The 17,299-nt window shown below is 36.5% G+C and overlaps 2 protein-coding genes across 2 annotated transcripts; both read left to right on the top strand.

Moving 5' to 3' along the window:
- The first annotated feature begins 237 nt into the window (after positions 1 to 237).
- LOC127963282 (eukaryotic translation initiation factor 2 subunit 2-like) lies at positions 238 to 5,245 on the top strand. Its single transcript, XM_052563107.1, has 9 exons — positions 238 to 405; positions 698 to 869; positions 1,045 to 1,145; positions 2,518 to 2,653; positions 2,786 to 2,880; positions 2,992 to 3,140; positions 3,583 to 3,639; positions 3,729 to 3,814; positions 4,079 to 5,245. The coding sequence occupies exons 1-9, from the start codon at positions 391 to 393 to the stop codon at positions 4,252 to 4,254; spliced, it is 987 nt and encodes a 328-aa protein (XP_052419067.1). The 5' UTR covers positions 238 to 390; the 3' UTR covers positions 4,255 to 5,245.
- Positions 5,246 to 5,976: 731 nt separating this feature from the next.
- Positions 5,977 to 15,446, top strand: LOC127963284 (14-3-3 protein beta/alpha-B). The gene is made up of 6 exons (XM_052563109.1): positions 5,977 to 6,135; positions 7,982 to 8,282; positions 10,973 to 11,096; positions 14,102 to 14,265; positions 14,616 to 14,711; positions 14,802 to 15,446. Exons 2-6 carry the CDS (start codon positions 7,989 to 7,991, stop codon positions 14,850 to 14,852), a joined length of 729 nt encoding a protein of 242 aa, XP_052419069.1. The 5' UTR covers positions 5,977 to 6,135; positions 7,982 to 7,988; the 3' UTR covers positions 14,853 to 15,446.
- The last annotated feature ends 1,853 nt before the right edge of the window (positions 15,447 to 17,299 follow it).

Below are 17,299 nucleotides of genomic sequence, written 5' to 3'. Positions count from 1 at the left end.
ATTCATGTTGGTAAGGGGTGTGGGTGGATTCATGATTTACAATAAAGTACATGACTGTTTGCTTCTGAAAATATCTTGCTTATTTGATTTACATTTCGCGTTTCGATTCGCTGTGTTCTATATATGTTTCTGTAAGGAGCTACAAAACAAGCAACAATAATAGTTATAACTATAAATGTAAATCTGAACATAAATCTAGTGTTAGATTGAAATACATCAGCGGTGTCATGCCAAAGTCGCGTAATGTTGTCGTCATAACGATGTAATCATTGGTCGTCGGAAGTACGCTTGCGCGCTGAGCTCGTGCCTGTGCTGATGCAAGATAGTGCATGAGAGCAGGAGTGCTAACCGTATCGACGAGATTTAACAGCAACTTTTGATTCATTCATCATGTCTGAAGATGAGGTATTGTGGTGGTCTATGTGTATTTTTTGTTATTATGGACAGTTGAGTGGAAATATTCTGCTACGTTGTGACTTTTGGCAATAGATTATGAGAGCAGTTAACGTCGTGCTGTGTGGTTGCACGCTTTGACGTCATTGCGATTTTTTTAAAATAATTCTATTAAATACCAAAACTAAAGTAAATAATACTCAATATTGCTTGACCAGTAAAAAGAGTTGAGCTCAGTGTTGTATCCTTTCAGTACATTGAGGCATGTTTGAGCAAATGAACCGTGTGCGTTATGTGTCCTCAGATTTTATTCGACCCCTCCACAACAAAAAAGAAAAAGAAGAAGAAGAAGCCCTTCATGCTCGACGAGGATGGGGATGGAGAAGAGGTTCAACAGACTGAACAGAAAGAAGCTGAGCCTGAAGCAGCAGAGGAGCGAGAACTGGACCCTGAAGATGACGAAGTCAAGAAAAAGGGTTAGAGGAGTGTTCTGTTCTTCTCTTTTGTCTCTGCGTCTTGGGTTTAGTCAAATGATTCTCAACATGTTTTTAAATCACAAACACAGAACATTTTGTTGCGTGTGTAGAGTTTGCGCACAGTGGTTTCAGGAGTGTACTTTTGGCCGTTTATGACACTGTTTGATCTTCACAGAGACTTCGGATGATTTAGATGATCTGAACTTCTTTAATCAGAAGAAGAAGAAAAAGAAACCGAAGAAGGTGTTTGAAAATGACATTGAGGAGGGCATGAAGGTAATTGTTTTTCTGGAGATTGGCAGGGAATGATGCAATGCACATTAAAGGGGGGGTGAAATGCTCGTTTTCACTCAATATCCTGTTAATCTTGAGTACCTATAGAGTAGTACTGCATCCTTCATAACTCCAAAAAGTCTTTAGTTTTATTATATTCATAAGAGAAAGATAGTCTGTACCGATTTTTCCCGGAAAAACGCGACCGGCTGGAGGCGTGACGTGTGGGCGGAGCTAAAGAATCACGAGCGCAGGTAGGCTTTTGCGTTGAGAGCGTTTGGAAGCTGTGACATTACCGTGAGGAAAAAAACATCCAAAACAAACCATGGCTAACAGTCATGCTCTCGCTCTGATCAGTGAATGCCTGTTGTGCTCTCAGTGCTCTGCTAAACGGGAGCGCGCACTCTTCCGGCAAACGTGCCCTAGGACCCATATAAGGAAATTCCGCTCCATCTAACGTCACACAGAGCCATACTCGAAAAAAACTTTCCGAAACTTGTGACAAACCGGAAGAGGTTTTTTTGGAACAAAAATACTCCTTCAAACGTACAACTTAATTTTTTAAACTTTGTCCATGTTTAGCATGGGAATCCAACTCTTTAACAGTGTAAAAAACTCAGTATGCATGAAATAGCATTTCACCCCCCCTTTAAATGTTTTTCACCACTTGTGTCCAGGCATATGTGACCATATCTGTGTGTTTATTTTGGGCCTTCTTCATCTTTAACTAGTGCGCTAACATTTGAATGAATTAAAACCATGTACATCATTAAAAAAATAAAAATAATAATGTGCCCTTGTAATCTTGAAAAACATATTTTCTTGTTTAATACGGCATTTCACGTCTACATCACAACAGCGGAAAAAGATGATCACAGCTTCCGTTTCATACCAGCTTTAATTTGGTGTGTTGCATTATTAATTATTATTATTTAAAGAAATTGGACCCTCCCCAGCTTAATATACTGTATCTACTAATATCTTTAACTACTCTGTATGTACTAACACTTACATGATAAAATGCACTTACTTTGTAGATACACGTTTTAACATTATATGTATTTAAAAAAAAAAAACACCTGTATGTAATTATATCTGTAATTCATTTCTGTATTTGCCCCACACATGAACCTTTATTCATTTCCCATATCAGAAGTGTTTTGCAATGCAACTTAACTACATTGTACCTGACATAGTGCATAGTTAGACACCTAATATAAAGTGGGTCCATTAAATTTCCGGTATTGTATTTTATTATTAAATTTTTTAGCTGTCTTGTATAATGATTCCCGATGTGTCGTCCATTGAGCTTATTTTCTTGTATTGGATAGTTTTTCTAAAAGCTGTTGACTCTTTTCATTTTATTGGTGACCAGGAGCTGAAAATTGAGGGAGACCAGCAGGAAATGATGCAGGAGGACGATGAATTTGATCTGATGCTTCCAACTAAAAAAAAGAAGTCAAAAAAAGTGGAATTTGTCGAGGAAAGTGATACTGTGGAAAAGGATGATGGTATGAAGACACTCTTCATTTAATTAGTCTAATTATACAGCTCAGTAATACTAGATTCTAAATGAAAAATATTTTATTGATGATGATTAAATATTAGATTGTGTGAATTCTTGACCTATATTTTTTTTACAGTCATTGAGGATGATAAAAATACAGATGGCGTTACATTCAGTTCACAGTCAGGCCCAGCATGGGCCGGTTCAGAGAGAGATTACACCTACGATGAGGTATGATGATGATTCTTATTCCTCACACATCTGATATACTTTACCCCATGCCAAATGTATTGTTTCCCTTTGATTCAGAGTGTCATTATTTCCATATCTGCATCTTTACAGTTGTTGAGCCGTGTGTTTAACATCATGAGGGAGAAGAATCCTGATATGGTGGCTGGGGAGAAGAGGAAGTTTGTGATGAAGCCACCTCAGGTGGTCCGAGTTGGGACCAAGAAAACATCTTTTGTCAACTTCACTGACATCTGTAAACTGTGAGTATAAACATTTAGTGTCCATGTCTATATGTTTTTTTTTTTTGTTTTGTTTTTTTTCAAAATAAATAATATAACATATGATACATGGGGCAGTTACAAGGCTTTTGTTTTTGGTCCTACCAGTTTATTCAAAAATACATTAAAACATTGAAATACAAAACAAAATGCACTAAAAATTCATACATACAATGATGATGCTAGCAAAGTTTTTTAATTTCTGTTTTTTGGTTTTTGTTTTTTAATACACACAATTTAATTCATTCACATGTGGGTGTGAAATAAATAAATAATTAAATTCCTTTTATTCCTTTTTTTAATTTTTTTTTATACATAGACACGTTAAGTTGTCATTGACCCATATGTGAATATAACCAAACCAGTCATTCTAGTTTATCGGTGTAGTTTTATCTATTAAACTCTTGCATGTTTGCATTTTCAGGTTGCATCGACAGCCCAAACATCTTCTGGCGTTCCTGTTAGCTGAGTTAGGAACTTGGTGAGCTTTTAATTGCATTTCCAGAATTCTGTCCAATGTGAAATGGTGAGTTTTCTCCTGTAACGCAAGCAGTGTCTTCTTGCTTCTAGTGGATCCATAGATGGAAATAACCAGCTTGTAATTAAGGGACGCTTTCAACAGAAACAAATAGAAAACGTCTTGAGAAGATATATAAGTAAGTCAAACATTTTGCAATTATGAATTTGCAGTTGGTGTACCAATACATGTATGTCATCTTATTGTGATGTGTGCTTTCGAAATCCTGATTATTGTATTAATAGTTAGTTGTGCAGCCCCAGTTCCATGTAAATGATGTAGTGACCTCCTTTAAAATAAGTACATGTAGTATAATAGTGTTTTATTTCAGTCCTCTCCACTCCTTTGGTTTACAGAAAAAAAAGTTACTAATTTTCAACAATGAATTTTCTCTGTTTCACAGAGGAATATGTGACTTGTCACACCTGCCGCTCACCGGATACAATTCTGCAGAAGGACACGCGTCTCTACTTCCTGCAATGTGAAACCTGTCACTCACGCTGCTCTGTAGCCAGCATCAAGACCGGCTTCCAGGCTGTCACCGGCAAAAGAGCCCAGCTTCGAGCCAAAGCCAACTAATAAAAAGCACCCTGTTCTGGTCTCTTGCCCAGGCTGATGCTCTGCCCCTCTGGTTGACGACTGTCCTCGCTGCTCTTCTCTGAAGCGTGGTGACCCAAAGCTTGGAGTGAACTGTGGAGGTTTTTGAGTGTAATCTATATGAATAAATCTGACTCTGAAGCTAGAAGGCTTGCCAACAGGCTGCCTCTGATTTGCTTGTCTTACTTTACCTCCTTCCTCCAGAAATATAATATTTTTTTCTCCATTTAGCATATCTGATAACCAGAGCATATTTCTTGTCTATTTGGTAAATTTTTACTTTCAGAGCAGTATTTGTTTTTCAGAGAAAATGCAGGGATATTATTGGGTGTAAAATTAAAATAAATTTTGCTAAAGGAACCACAGCCTTTTATATCAAATCATGTTTTATCAAAGAAAAACTGAATCTTCGATGCACAATAATGTTCTGATTGGATCCAAGCGAGTGTTTTGTCATCCAGACATGCAGCAAAAGTTAGATTTTTAATCTCCTCTGATCTCTAGGAAATGAGAAAACTCTTCTTATGTAATTACACAGATGATTACAGATTGCACTGATTTCTTCAGTAGAACATAGGGCAGCAGATGTTTGGGCATGTTTGCAATGCTTGGATCGAACTGAATTCTTTTTGTTGGTATATTTTAAATTGGAATTATTCATCATTTTTTGGCATATTTGAAATTGGAATTATAATTACAATTTTTATATATATATATATATATATATATATATAAAATTACTAAAAGTTTCAGTTTTGTGTTCTTGTATTTTGCTTATTGATGCATGCCAATGTTTGGGTCTAAGATTTTTAAAAGCTTCAAGGACACATTAAATAGAAAAAAATGACAGTAAAGGCATGTATAATGTAACAAAGATTTCAAATAAATGCTGTTCTTTTGAACTTTTTATTCATCAAAGAATCCTAAAAACAAAATGTATCACAGTTTGAATAAAAAATATTAAGCAGCTCAACTTTTTTCAACGTTGATATGAAATTTCTCTATATCAGCAAATCAGGATATTAGAATGATTTCTGAATAATCATGTGACACTGAAGACTGAAGTAATAGTGCTTAAAAATTCAGCTTTGATCACAGGAATACATTGCATTAAAAATCTATTTAAAATTGTAATAGATCTTACCAACTCAAAACTTTTTGAACTGTAAAGTAGTTAACATTTCACTTTGTCGGGCTGATGTAGCTTTTTCAAACATTGCTTGTGTTTGTTTTTGGTTTTTTTTGCTTTTATTTATTGTTTAGATGCAGTACTTCTGTGACTTCATTTTATTCTAATTTCAGTATAGTGTTGATAAAATAGCAGTAGGCATATTATTCTGTTTCACCATTGTAAAACTGCCACACCTTACCTCATTCTCACAAATGTGCTTCACTGGTTTTAGTTGGAACTGCTGACGACTTTTGGTCTATGCTGTATTTTTTTAAAGGGGACGTGTCACTTATATCTCCAGACGGTGGCATTTACAAACAATACTAATGAAGTTCAAAAATCAAAGCTAGGAACACAGACCTCAATACAAATGCTTTCTCTGCACAACTTCTTAATTTAATTCCTTAAATTCTGTGCTTAACTTCTCGTTGCTTTAATGAGTCGTTCATTATAACAGTACTCGCCGATCCCTGTATTTTAACATGAACTAAACGGGATACTCATGATGTTAAATGATTGTTACATAATAAAACATTAAAACTTTCAGACAGTGTGACAGATTTGCAGGAAGCGGAAGTGTCACTTGTAAGCGGAAGACGTACTGCCCAGAACAGCCGAAGAGCGAGGCAGAGGACGAGGATCCGATTTGTGTCTTTTTAACGAATAAAGTCAGCGTAAACCGCATTCACAACGTGAGTGTATTTCCCTTATTCGTTCTAGCACTGTTCACGTGTCTTACATGACATGCTTTGATCGCGTGAATGAATTTGTGTTCAGTTCTAGCAGAGAGGTTTAGCAGGTTGCTAAGCGCTTCGGGCCTCGCAGGCTGTCAGACGCGCTGAAGCGTTACAACTAAATATCAGTTTATGTTAGATAATATTAACGTTATAACGTTAGCAGTATTGATCAGAAGGTTGAGAATTATTACATACCATCGGAGAATATCGTCCTTTCAATGAAAGGATGTGTGGTTCTCGTGCTGCTCACATCAGCAGAGCTGACCAGAGTTCAGCTGAATCGATTGGCTGGACGTCTCGGAAAAAAAGAACATATTAATTTTGAAAGCCACGGCACTGGATGATTTATTGTTATTTTTTTAGCAGCAGCCTGAATGTTCAATTTGTTTTCGTAAAACACGGTGTCATCTACTATTTAGTCGCTGTTTTTCTCTAAACAGAGGCCTTGTTAAATGTGACAAGTGAGTGTGAGACATGATGTCATAATGTTTTGTGTTGGTAGAACATTATTAACGTTAAATTTTTTGACACTTTCTTATCACTTTCGTCTCAATGAGATCATAAACCTATTAGGGCTGTGATTTGTAATATTGTATTATTCGATTCCGATTCACAAGCTCTTGATACGATCTGATTTCGATTCATATGGATACAGGACATGTCAGCTTTCTCTTAGAGGAAAAAATATCTGTGAAGTAATGCTGTAAAATATATAGGGAAACCCATCGATTATTACATTGATATTAAAGAGTGCAATTCATCCGCTCTGAATTGTATACAAACAATTAAGTTCCACAACAGGAAATTTTCATATACATTTCTTAATGATAATAGTTGTTTCTAGTCCAATTCACTGATGAAAAATAATCATTTAAACGTGATTGTCATAACTTGTGTCGATGGCAGATGTATTCAAACATACATTAAATCATTAAATGAGTATTGACGAACCGGTTAGGTAAAAATATAATGAATATGTAGAACCGTGTATATATTTATAAAAAGGCTCTTCTCTAGAGTTAATTTTTCTTGCTAAATATTGAGTTCATGGACATCTGATTGGCTTTTCTGAGGTGTAGATGCAACTTTGCGACATGGCTTACAAGCTGTTTAATTGACATGCCTCTCTGGTTGAAACACAGATTAAACGATTTTATGAGACATGATGTATTTCAGTAAATTGTACTGTTTCTTTCAACACCTGATGTTCATAAAATTGAATTTGTGCTGTTAACTATTAGTCAAGAGGACGAAATGATCAGTTTATGTGCCATTTTAACTTGTGTGGCTACAGTGATCTGTCATGCCATATTAAAGTGTGCATTTATTCTTTTAAATCCACGATTAAACTTTGAAATCAAAATATTAAAAGTAACAGCACAAAGCTTATTAAAATTATTGGATTAGTATTATTGGATAATAATATCTCTTGAAGTTTTGTGCATCAGCTGAAAACAGCATAAACGAAAATATCAAACTTAGATTTAAGAATCAATATAAATTAAAATTAAATTAATGTATTTAGCAGACACTCTTTTCCAAAGCGACTTACAAGTGCATTCAGACTAACATTTTTTACCTAACATGTGTTCCCTAGGAATCGAACCCACAACCTTTCACTGCTAAAGAAATGCTCTACCACTTGAGCCACAAGAACACAAGTATAATATAAGTTGATGAAAATTAAGATTGAGTAATTCAAATGGTTAATCTACTGCTCCTCATCAATTATTTATTTCTAAATCCATGAAATGTAGTGTTTTTTTTGTTCTGTTCATACCTCCTCGTATCTGATTCTCAGTCTAAAAATGGACAAGAGTGACCTGGTGCAGAAAGCCAAGCTCGCGGAGCAGGCCGAGCGCTACGATGACATGGCAACAGCTATGAAGTCTGTTACAGAGGGCGGCGTGGAGCTTTCCAATATAGAGCGCAATCTGCTGTCTGTGGCGTACAAGAACGTGGTGGGCGCCCGCCGCTCCTCCTGGCGTGTGATCTCCAGCATCGAGCAGAAGACCGAGGGTACCGAGAAGAAGAAGCAGTTGGCACGCGAGTATCGTGAAAAGATCGAGATTGAACTGCAGTGCATCTGCCAGGATGTGCTGGTATCTGCTCTTCTTTCTCATGATCCTCTGAATATTTTATAATGATGACATCACATGAAGTTAATTCTTAAATACAGAGTATTTAATTTTTAGTTTGCAAAGGACACGTTTAGAGCCCGACCGATATATCGGCCGGCCGATATTATCGGCCGATATGAGCTAATTGCATTTAAATCGGCATCGGCGTTTATAACGGCCGATGAAACATGAGAAACAGTCTCATATTCTTCACTCATGTTATGAGTGTTGCATAGTTTGCCCACCAGAGGGCGGTCTGCAGCTCCAGAGTTGCAACAGCGCCAGAAATCCACAAAGAAGAAAGCGATCAGCCAAGCCACCCAGGTGAGTCTGTCGTTCGCATAGACAGTAAAAGAAATGGACACAGCGACCCCATTGGAACTCAATTGAGACAAATGAAGCCCAGTTTTAGCGTTTTTTAGCACTTCCGTTTCTGACGCGCAGACTCAAACGAAGCTTGATGACGTCAGCAACCTGTCTGCCAGATGTAAATCTTCTAGTAGCTGTGCGTGCAAACTGCCATCGTTAATCTTGCAGAGACGGCGAGCTTGAGCGGGGAGTTCTTTGTCGTGAGTGAGCAGGAGTAAGTATTCTGATTAATTATTTTGTATAGTATTTTAAAATGTAATGCCAGTACGCCATATTAAGTTAATTGCCTGCGAGCTTCTCCTCCTGTCTGTACGGTAATGCGACAGAGAGCCGAGTGGTTATGACGCAATCGTTAGCCTATTTTTTACAAAAACTGTTTATACGGGGCCATAATGTAACATAGAAGGTAATGGAGCCCTTTATACATTGTCGTGTATCTTTAGAAATAAATAATGGACAAACAGAGTCTTTAAACGCCTCAGATGTAAAGTTATTCGCTGTCAAAGTGTCAAAATGAATGGGAGTCAATGGGAATGCTAACGCAAGTGAAGTTCTGCTAAAAGATGGCAGCCCCCACCCGACTTCAACTTCCGGTCGAGTTCCTTGCCCCTTGGTCGTTCGTCATGTGAAATGATTGTAGGTTTAGTTCATACACTGTATATAAAAACGGTGTGGTAGTTCTAGTTAACGGTCCTATCATTATCACTTCTAAATATTCTGTAACATCACTTACAGCAGCTAATGCATTGCTATATTAGATTAGCCACAAAGCTAATACCATGTTTATCAGTGGAAGAGCGCGAACGTTAATAAGAGGTCGAACTATAAAGTTAGCGTTTAGTGCTTAATCTATTGCGGTGTGTTTCCCACATAATGACCGCGTAATGGGCCTTTCACACAGGACGCGGTATGCACAGCGCTTGGCCGCTGGGTTTAGCGTTGCCCTTCAGATACAACGCGATTTGCCCTGCTCTGCGCTATGGCGTAGGCGGAGTTTTAAAAACTTTTAGCGGGAGCTCTTTCATAGTCTGTTGTTCCTCTTTTCGGTCAGCAGCAAACATGTATCTGTCCCGTTGTAAGAAGCGAGCGATAGCGCTAGTCCTGCTGATGAGAATTAAGAGAGAAGCAAGGAAGAAGAGGCTACCCTCAGGCCCAGGGAACAATTTGGTGAATTCAGGCTGGTTACGTTACTCTAACGCTAATATAGCTTCCTTTTTAGCAGGCCCCTTAAATGCTTGCTATTAACTTGTTTGAAGGTGGTTCTTCTCAAAATTGACAGCTGTGTGTTCATGGCACTAACGTTAACCATTTTGATTCAGACTGCACAAAGAGAAGAGGAGAAGATATACGGGTCCGTTGTGAATGTGTCTGTGAGAGCAAATATAGTGTAGTTACAGTAACTACAGTAGGTGCGTCAGAAATGATTAAATCAGAGGGGACATGTAAATAAATGTGCGCTGAACAAGCGCTTTTTTCTTTTCTTTTTTTTTTCTTACATATTGTTTCAAAGCAGCTTTACAGACATAACAGGAAAATGTTGAAATAATATTGTTAAATATAAGTTTAATATGTTTAATATACCTATTGCTTGACAAATAAAAAAATATATATATATTTCTCATTTTTGCCTATGTAGGAGATCCCTGTTTATTATTATTATAATTCTAATGATGACACGAGTAATGATACATGGTGATATTATTAATACACATGCTTATTCTTTCTATGTCTCTCTTTCTGCCCTACAGATGGCTGAAAAAGGTGAATGATGTAGCAGCAAAAGTGTGGGACTACTTCTGCAAATACTTTAACTTTAGTATTATAATTTATTTACAGTACACACACAGACTGTTAAAATCAGCTTCAACTGGAAGAAAGTAAAAGTGTTAAATGTTTAAAATCAGACTGTTTTTTGATCGTTAAAAAATATATACTTTTGATGTGCAATTGTTTAGTGATTGAGACCGTAATCTAAGGCTTTTTTTTACATAAATCCCTTCTGGAAAATGGTTTATACAGCCCACATACATAGAACAGGCAGATATTTTGCCATTGAATGTTATGTAAGTGCAGCTTATAGGAAATGGGTCTAATATCCAGTTTATTTTCAAAATCAAAATATCGGCTTATAAATCGGCTCTTTTCAAGTTAATATCGGCATCGGCCCCCAAAAATCCATATCGGTCGGGCTCTAGACACGTTAATTTCAGTATTTAAAGTGTAAGACTCAAATGTTGTTCCATTTTTCACTGTGTTTGACCACAAATATGAGACGTCCTGATGATCCCAACCTGTCTTGACAGGATCTTTTGGACAAGTTCCTCATTCCCAATGCTTCTCAGGCAGAGAGCAAGGTGTTTTACCTGAAAATGAAAGGCGATTACTTTAGATACTTAGCTGAGGTTGCGCCTGGAGAATCCAAGAACAGTAAGTTCATTGTATGCCTCTATAGCCCCTTTCACACTGCACGTCGGACCCGGCAAATTGCCGGAACATTGCCGGGTTGCCTTCTGTGTGAAAGCAAACACCCCGGGACGAGCGCTGTGTGAACAAAAGCCAGATCTAATGCTGTGTCGTAGTGATGACTCATGTTATCGCGCGACTCTTTTACCGGCTGTTTTGAAGGAAGATCAACGTTTGCGACAAAAACATATGTGCAAACTGTAATGAAGCAGAGATCAGTTAGTTTCTCACTTTCCGCACTGACGCCGAGATCGTTCGCTTGCTTCAGTGAAAGTATAACTTGCCTAATGTTTTCGACTCGTACATTACACGTCACACGCTGATGTCACGTGTCGTTACGGGATCTTCAAGGGTTGTGTGTGAAAGCACGCACATATACCGGGTCATCACTGGCAGTGTGAAAGTGCCAAATCTAGCGACCAGGGAACAATTGCCGGAACACTTTACCCCTGTATTTGCCGGGAATGGCAGTGTGAAAGGGGCTTCTCTGTTTGTCTGTCCATCCATCCATCTTTCTATTGTTCTTTCATTCTGTCTCACATTTTAGTGTTTCCCATACATTGGTTTATTTGTGGCGTCCCACCACAATATCAACATTGACCACCACAAATAGATTTGCACAGATTTGTTCAAAACTAATGCAAGAATCGTGAAATGGCTGGATTAAACTTCAAAAGGCTATGAATTATTGAATAAATACGAGCACTGCATATTACAAAGTCAAAATGCAGCCTGTCAGTGTATTGCTGAAGGGAACCGACTGTCTTCAGAAGAGTATCAATGGCATTTTCTCATAATGCTTGTATGGATGTCAACGATTAATTGATGATTGATTAATTGTCGATAAGAGATGCAATCGATTAAAGCTGTTCGGCTGAAGCGCTCTCAACACGTGCGAGCGGCTGTGAGTGATGGTATATAAATACATCATCATTCGTAATGTACAAATTAAGCTTTTAATGTGATTTAAACTTTTACAGTACATTAAAATAGAAACAACAAAAAATTCTTCCACATGGAAAGCAATAGAAATGTAGTAACCAATTCATTTCCCCAGATAATTATGTCATATCATGCGCTTTGCAGGGCTGCGGTACACAGGACAGACAGTCTTTTCAACTTAATTCGTTCCTACGACTTATTAATTTGTGGCAACTGTTTACGTTTCTTAAATTTTTTTCCTTAACCTATGATTTAACTGAATTGAGGAAACGGTGAAATATATCTGGCTTAAATAATTAATATAACTGATTTAAAACAGAAGTGTGTTGCGGGGCTCAATAAACAAGTTCACAGAAAGGTAAGGATGACCACGCACATTCTGTTTGTTTATTTTTCAAGATTTTACAAATCTTCTGTTTTTATTGTGAGTGTGCACAAATATATATATATATATATATATATATATATATATATATATATATATATATATATATCGCTGTTTGATCAGGCTTGCGCTTCACGCGCACCCCCCACATATTCTAGCAGTTCAAACTTACATCGCAGTCTTTTCATTATCAAAATAAACGGCAGTCAACCACACATATAAAAGGTAACACTGGTCAGTTTAAATAGACCTTAGTATAACGATCCACTCTGCTCTTATCCCAAAGGACATTTTTGCTCATGTGAAGAGTATGATATTTTCAGTTTATATGCGAATGCATGTAAAGTTCAAGCCTAGTAGTTTACATTATAAATAATAGTTTAACATTCAAATGCATTGCGAATGTGGAAACATTTGGATTTGTGCTGAAGGAGACATGAGCAATAACCTCAAAAGCCATGCATGCACTGTCCTGATCTAATGCACTGTAAATGCCAGATTTTTAAAAAGCAGTAGTCCTACCGGAATGCAAAAAATTCCAAATCTGACATTTTCAGGAACAGGATCCAGCAGGACCAAACCAAGCACTGGTCATAATACTGTGAACATTTGAGATAATTTTATTTTAAATGCTATAATGTCAGTTGAAAATATTGCAATTGTGTTTTAAAATACAACAACAAGCACCAGGAAACCATATAAAGAGGTGTGTTCAGTGGTCAGTAAAATGATCTCAAATGTATTGCATGCTCTCTTCATTTTATCAAATTTTAATAATCACATCTATTCATTTTATAATCCTGCTACTAGCATTTTATTCAAACTAAACCCCCTTTAATTTGGGTAAGAAAGCTATTTGTTTTTTGTTTTTTTTGAGTGGTTTTTGCACATCCTGTCATACCAGTGACTGCGCCACTGCAATAGACGCATTTTGCAGCATTAAGGTTAACAATCAATTAAAGTTAATTTAAATGATGATCGAAAATTGACATCCCTAAATGCCTGATAAAGTAGTGTTTACAGGCGTAGCGTTGCTTTGCTTTGGAGAACCACTGTATTTCTGCAGTTTCCAGAAGTGCCACCTACTGGCAGAGAGTGAATTTGCATTCTCAATCAGCCTTTCTGCTGTTTTTGTTAAGACCAGTGCAAAAATCGACCCATATTTTTAAGCAGCAAACATAAAAATGTGTAGAACATTTCATAAAACTTTGTTTTACAAAACCCTGTATCTGAACTGTAAATCATGCTTTATACAGACATATTACGATTTTAAATGTTACAAAGTATTAATTGTGCATGTGGTTAAAAGCCTTAAATTTGATTTTAAAAACCCTGCAGATACACTGACATAGGCTAAATTATATTAACCGTAAAGTTAACCTCTTTAACTATGTTGCTCAGTGTCTGCTCCTTCAATCCAGATGCATATTAAAAAATATTTTCCCCAAAAAAAATTCTGAAAGCCCTGTAAAATGGCATCTTGTTAAATGTGCTTAATAAATGTTTAGCTGTTGTGTGAGGGATGTCTGTCATTCTATCTGTTCATTGCAGTGCATCACTACTATCTATCTTGTCTGACTATTTTTGACAATTATATTTTTTTTATGTAAATCAACACAAGATCAATTTTTTATTCTTTCAGGCACGGTAGACAACTCTCAGAAAGCTTACCAAGATGCCTTTGAGATAAGTAAGGAGGATATGCAGCCTACACACCCTATACGGTTGGGTCTTGCCCTCAACTTTTCCGTTTTTTACTACGAGATCCTCAACATTCCTGAGAAAGCCTGTGAGCTCGCTAAGATGGTTGGTATCTCTTTAAATTTTAGCAACATAAGGGGCCATTCACAAAGGACGAGTTCTTGCATTTAACTAAATTTAGACTGAGACTTGTTTATAGAAATTCAACTGATTTTAACTTGCCAAGTATTAAGAGTACAGTTAACTAGCCAGAGTTTCCCATGTAGTGCATGTGTACATATAAAACCATAAAAAACAAGAATGTGTCCTATGTGGACAGCCTCTTACACTTAATTATATAAATGTGTATTTTATTTCTTTTCAAATCTTGACTACAGTAAACATTGTTACAAAACAAGCACCAGTGTATTTGATGCTCATTCAACCCAAGTGAGAAATCAGAGCCTCTCTTACAGGCATTTGATGAAGCCATTGCTGAGCTTGGCACTTTAAATGAGGACTCCTACAAAGACAGCACCTTGATCATGCAGCTTCTAAGGGACAACCTCACTGTAAGTCCTCCATCATACATTCTGCACCAGTGTTATTTCTGTTTCAGTGCTTTATTGGTTCTTTCATTATATCAATTCTCAAACCTGCAGCTTTGGACGTCAGAAAACCAGGGCGACGAAGCAGGTGACAACGAGAACTAGGGGAGCCTCACAGATCTCCAAACACCCACACACATCCACCTTAAATACACAAATGGCTTCCACCAACCCTCCCACCTCATTCCACCCTTCAGCACCCACCCATCTCAAAATCCAGTTCCCGGCCCCGCTCCCCTATACCTTCTGAATGATGATCAGCACCTGCAGGAAGACGCTCAGCGAAGCCCCCGTGGCTGGGAGGGGGCTGGGGCTGGCTCACAGGGTGGCATGCTGACATTAGAGCAGGTCCAGTCATTTTGATTGTGAATTTAACATGTACTGATTATCAAACCCTGTCCTTTATGCTTGTCTGAGTGACTGTAAGAGTGTGTGTGCTGCTAACGGAGAGTAACTGTGTGTGTGTATGTATGAGAGAGAAGAGAGTGAGTTGAGTGTATTGGGGATCGGGGGTTGTGAACTCTAATCGTCCTTTTTCTGATAATTCCCTTTGTTCAACTTTAGCTGGTTGTGCATTTTTCATCCTCTTTTTCATTTTTTTTTTGTTTTTGTTACGATCATATATTTTTTTAGTATAATTCATTGGTATTTTCAGGTTTTATTGTATGGTTATTAAACTGGCAGTTTATTTTCACCAAATACAGTGTAAGTCTGACATCTCTGCTTTCTTGTTCAATTCTGTGCTGTTTAAGCTGTTTCCTTTAATGTCATATTCTTAAACACTAGCCATGACATTTTTAAACATTCCTTTTAAAGAGAACACTAAAGTATTTTGAACTAACTTAAATGGTATTAAATTGAATGAGTAAAGCTGGCTTTTAAGTTCTCTTTCTGCTTTGACATACTATGTTAATCATACATTGAAGTACATAAATACATATAGGGTTATAACCCTACAGTACAATCAAATTAGGTTAGACATTATTGTTTATTTTTTAAGTCAGAAAAGCTTGTTTGAGAAGAACCATACTTTTGCCACTAGGTGGGCAGAATACTAATGTTCAAAAGGTTGGGGTCCAGTAACATTTACTGATTTCTTGGTTGATTTTTAGGAAATTATTATTTTTATTAAACAATGTATTTCATTGATCAAAAGTAACATAAATGAGGTTTATAATGTTACAAAGATTGCCATTTAAAATAAATGCTGTTCTGTTGAACTTTCTGTTCATCAAAAAAAAAGTTGATACATTTTATATATATATATATATATATATATATATATATATATATATATATATATATATATATATATATATATATATATAATGTTAACCATTTACAACACTGATAATAAGAAAATATTTATTGAACTGCAAATCGGCATATTAGAATGATTTCTAAAGGATTATGTGACACTGAAGAGCATCAAATTTTTTTTTTCAAACAAGTTCAAGTTTTTTTTTCAAATATATATAGTATCAGCATACTAGTATTCTACCATTAGCCTTTTGCCATATCTTTACAAGAAAAACAGCAAATACCATTTAATATTAGAGGCGTTGACAATTAAGAAATCGATTTTGGTGATATGGATCCGAGAAGACACTGTTGGAGGCTAATATGGAGCAGTTGCTTTTCCCTTCACATATAAACAGCAATAACATATAAATTAGTGAAACAAAAACTTGATTTAAAAAACACGATTGTATTATTATTAACTATTTCCTCGCCAAACACAGAGTTGTCATCATGTGACAACGCTTCCATGCCAAACACGATTTTTCGAACGTTACGATAGGACCACTGATGGATGGACTATTCTGACGATGCTTTCCATAGTTTTCTGGACCTTGACAGTGTATTGGCAGTCTATGGGACAGTCACAAGCCTCCCAATTTTCATCCAAAATATCTTAAAGGGTACATAACACACACAGTTTCACCTAATCTCGTGTTAATCTTGAGTACCTATATAGTAGTACTGAATCCTTAAAATATACAAAATGACTTTAGTTTTATCATATTTCTAAAAGAAAAACAAAGCATTCTGATTTTTTTCCGGAAAAAGCCGGGCTTCTGGAGGCGTACCGTGAGCGGAGAATAATACTGATGTTTCATGTTGTTTCCATTCAGGGCCGTAGCTGGGGTAGGTGGGGCCCGGTGCAGGTTGTACCAGTGGTCCCTGTTTAAACATATTGAACATATTGAATTTGTATGTTCGTTCTGTTTATTTGTTTGTGCTGTTTAAACAGTGTTTAAGTTTTTTCAAGTTTGTAAGTTTTTAAATGTAAAATAGCACTGTAAAAATTAAATATACAGTCAAACCAAAATTTATTCAGACACCTTCAACATTTCTCACATTATCAGTTTATTTACTAAAGTTTTGAAAATGGTATTAAAATATGACAAGAATTCAGAATTAAAGTGTCAGAACAAATTCATCTTGATAATATTAGATAACTTTGATATAAAGATATGTAATGGATTACAATCAAACAAAACTTGTTTGACAACTGTCAATACTTTGTTGACCAATTACCAAACAATGAT

The sequence above is a fragment of the Carassius gibelio genome, chromosome B8 (assembly GCF_023724105.1).
Source record: "Carassius gibelio isolate Cgi1373 ecotype wild population from Czech Republic chromosome B8, carGib1.2-hapl.c, whole genome shotgun sequence".
NCBI classification, from domain to species: Eukaryota; Metazoa; Chordata; class Actinopteri; order Cypriniformes; family Cyprinidae; genus Carassius; species Carassius gibelio.
Note: the sequence above shows the minus strand (reverse complement) of the source record. Positions and strands in the feature narration are given on the sequence as shown.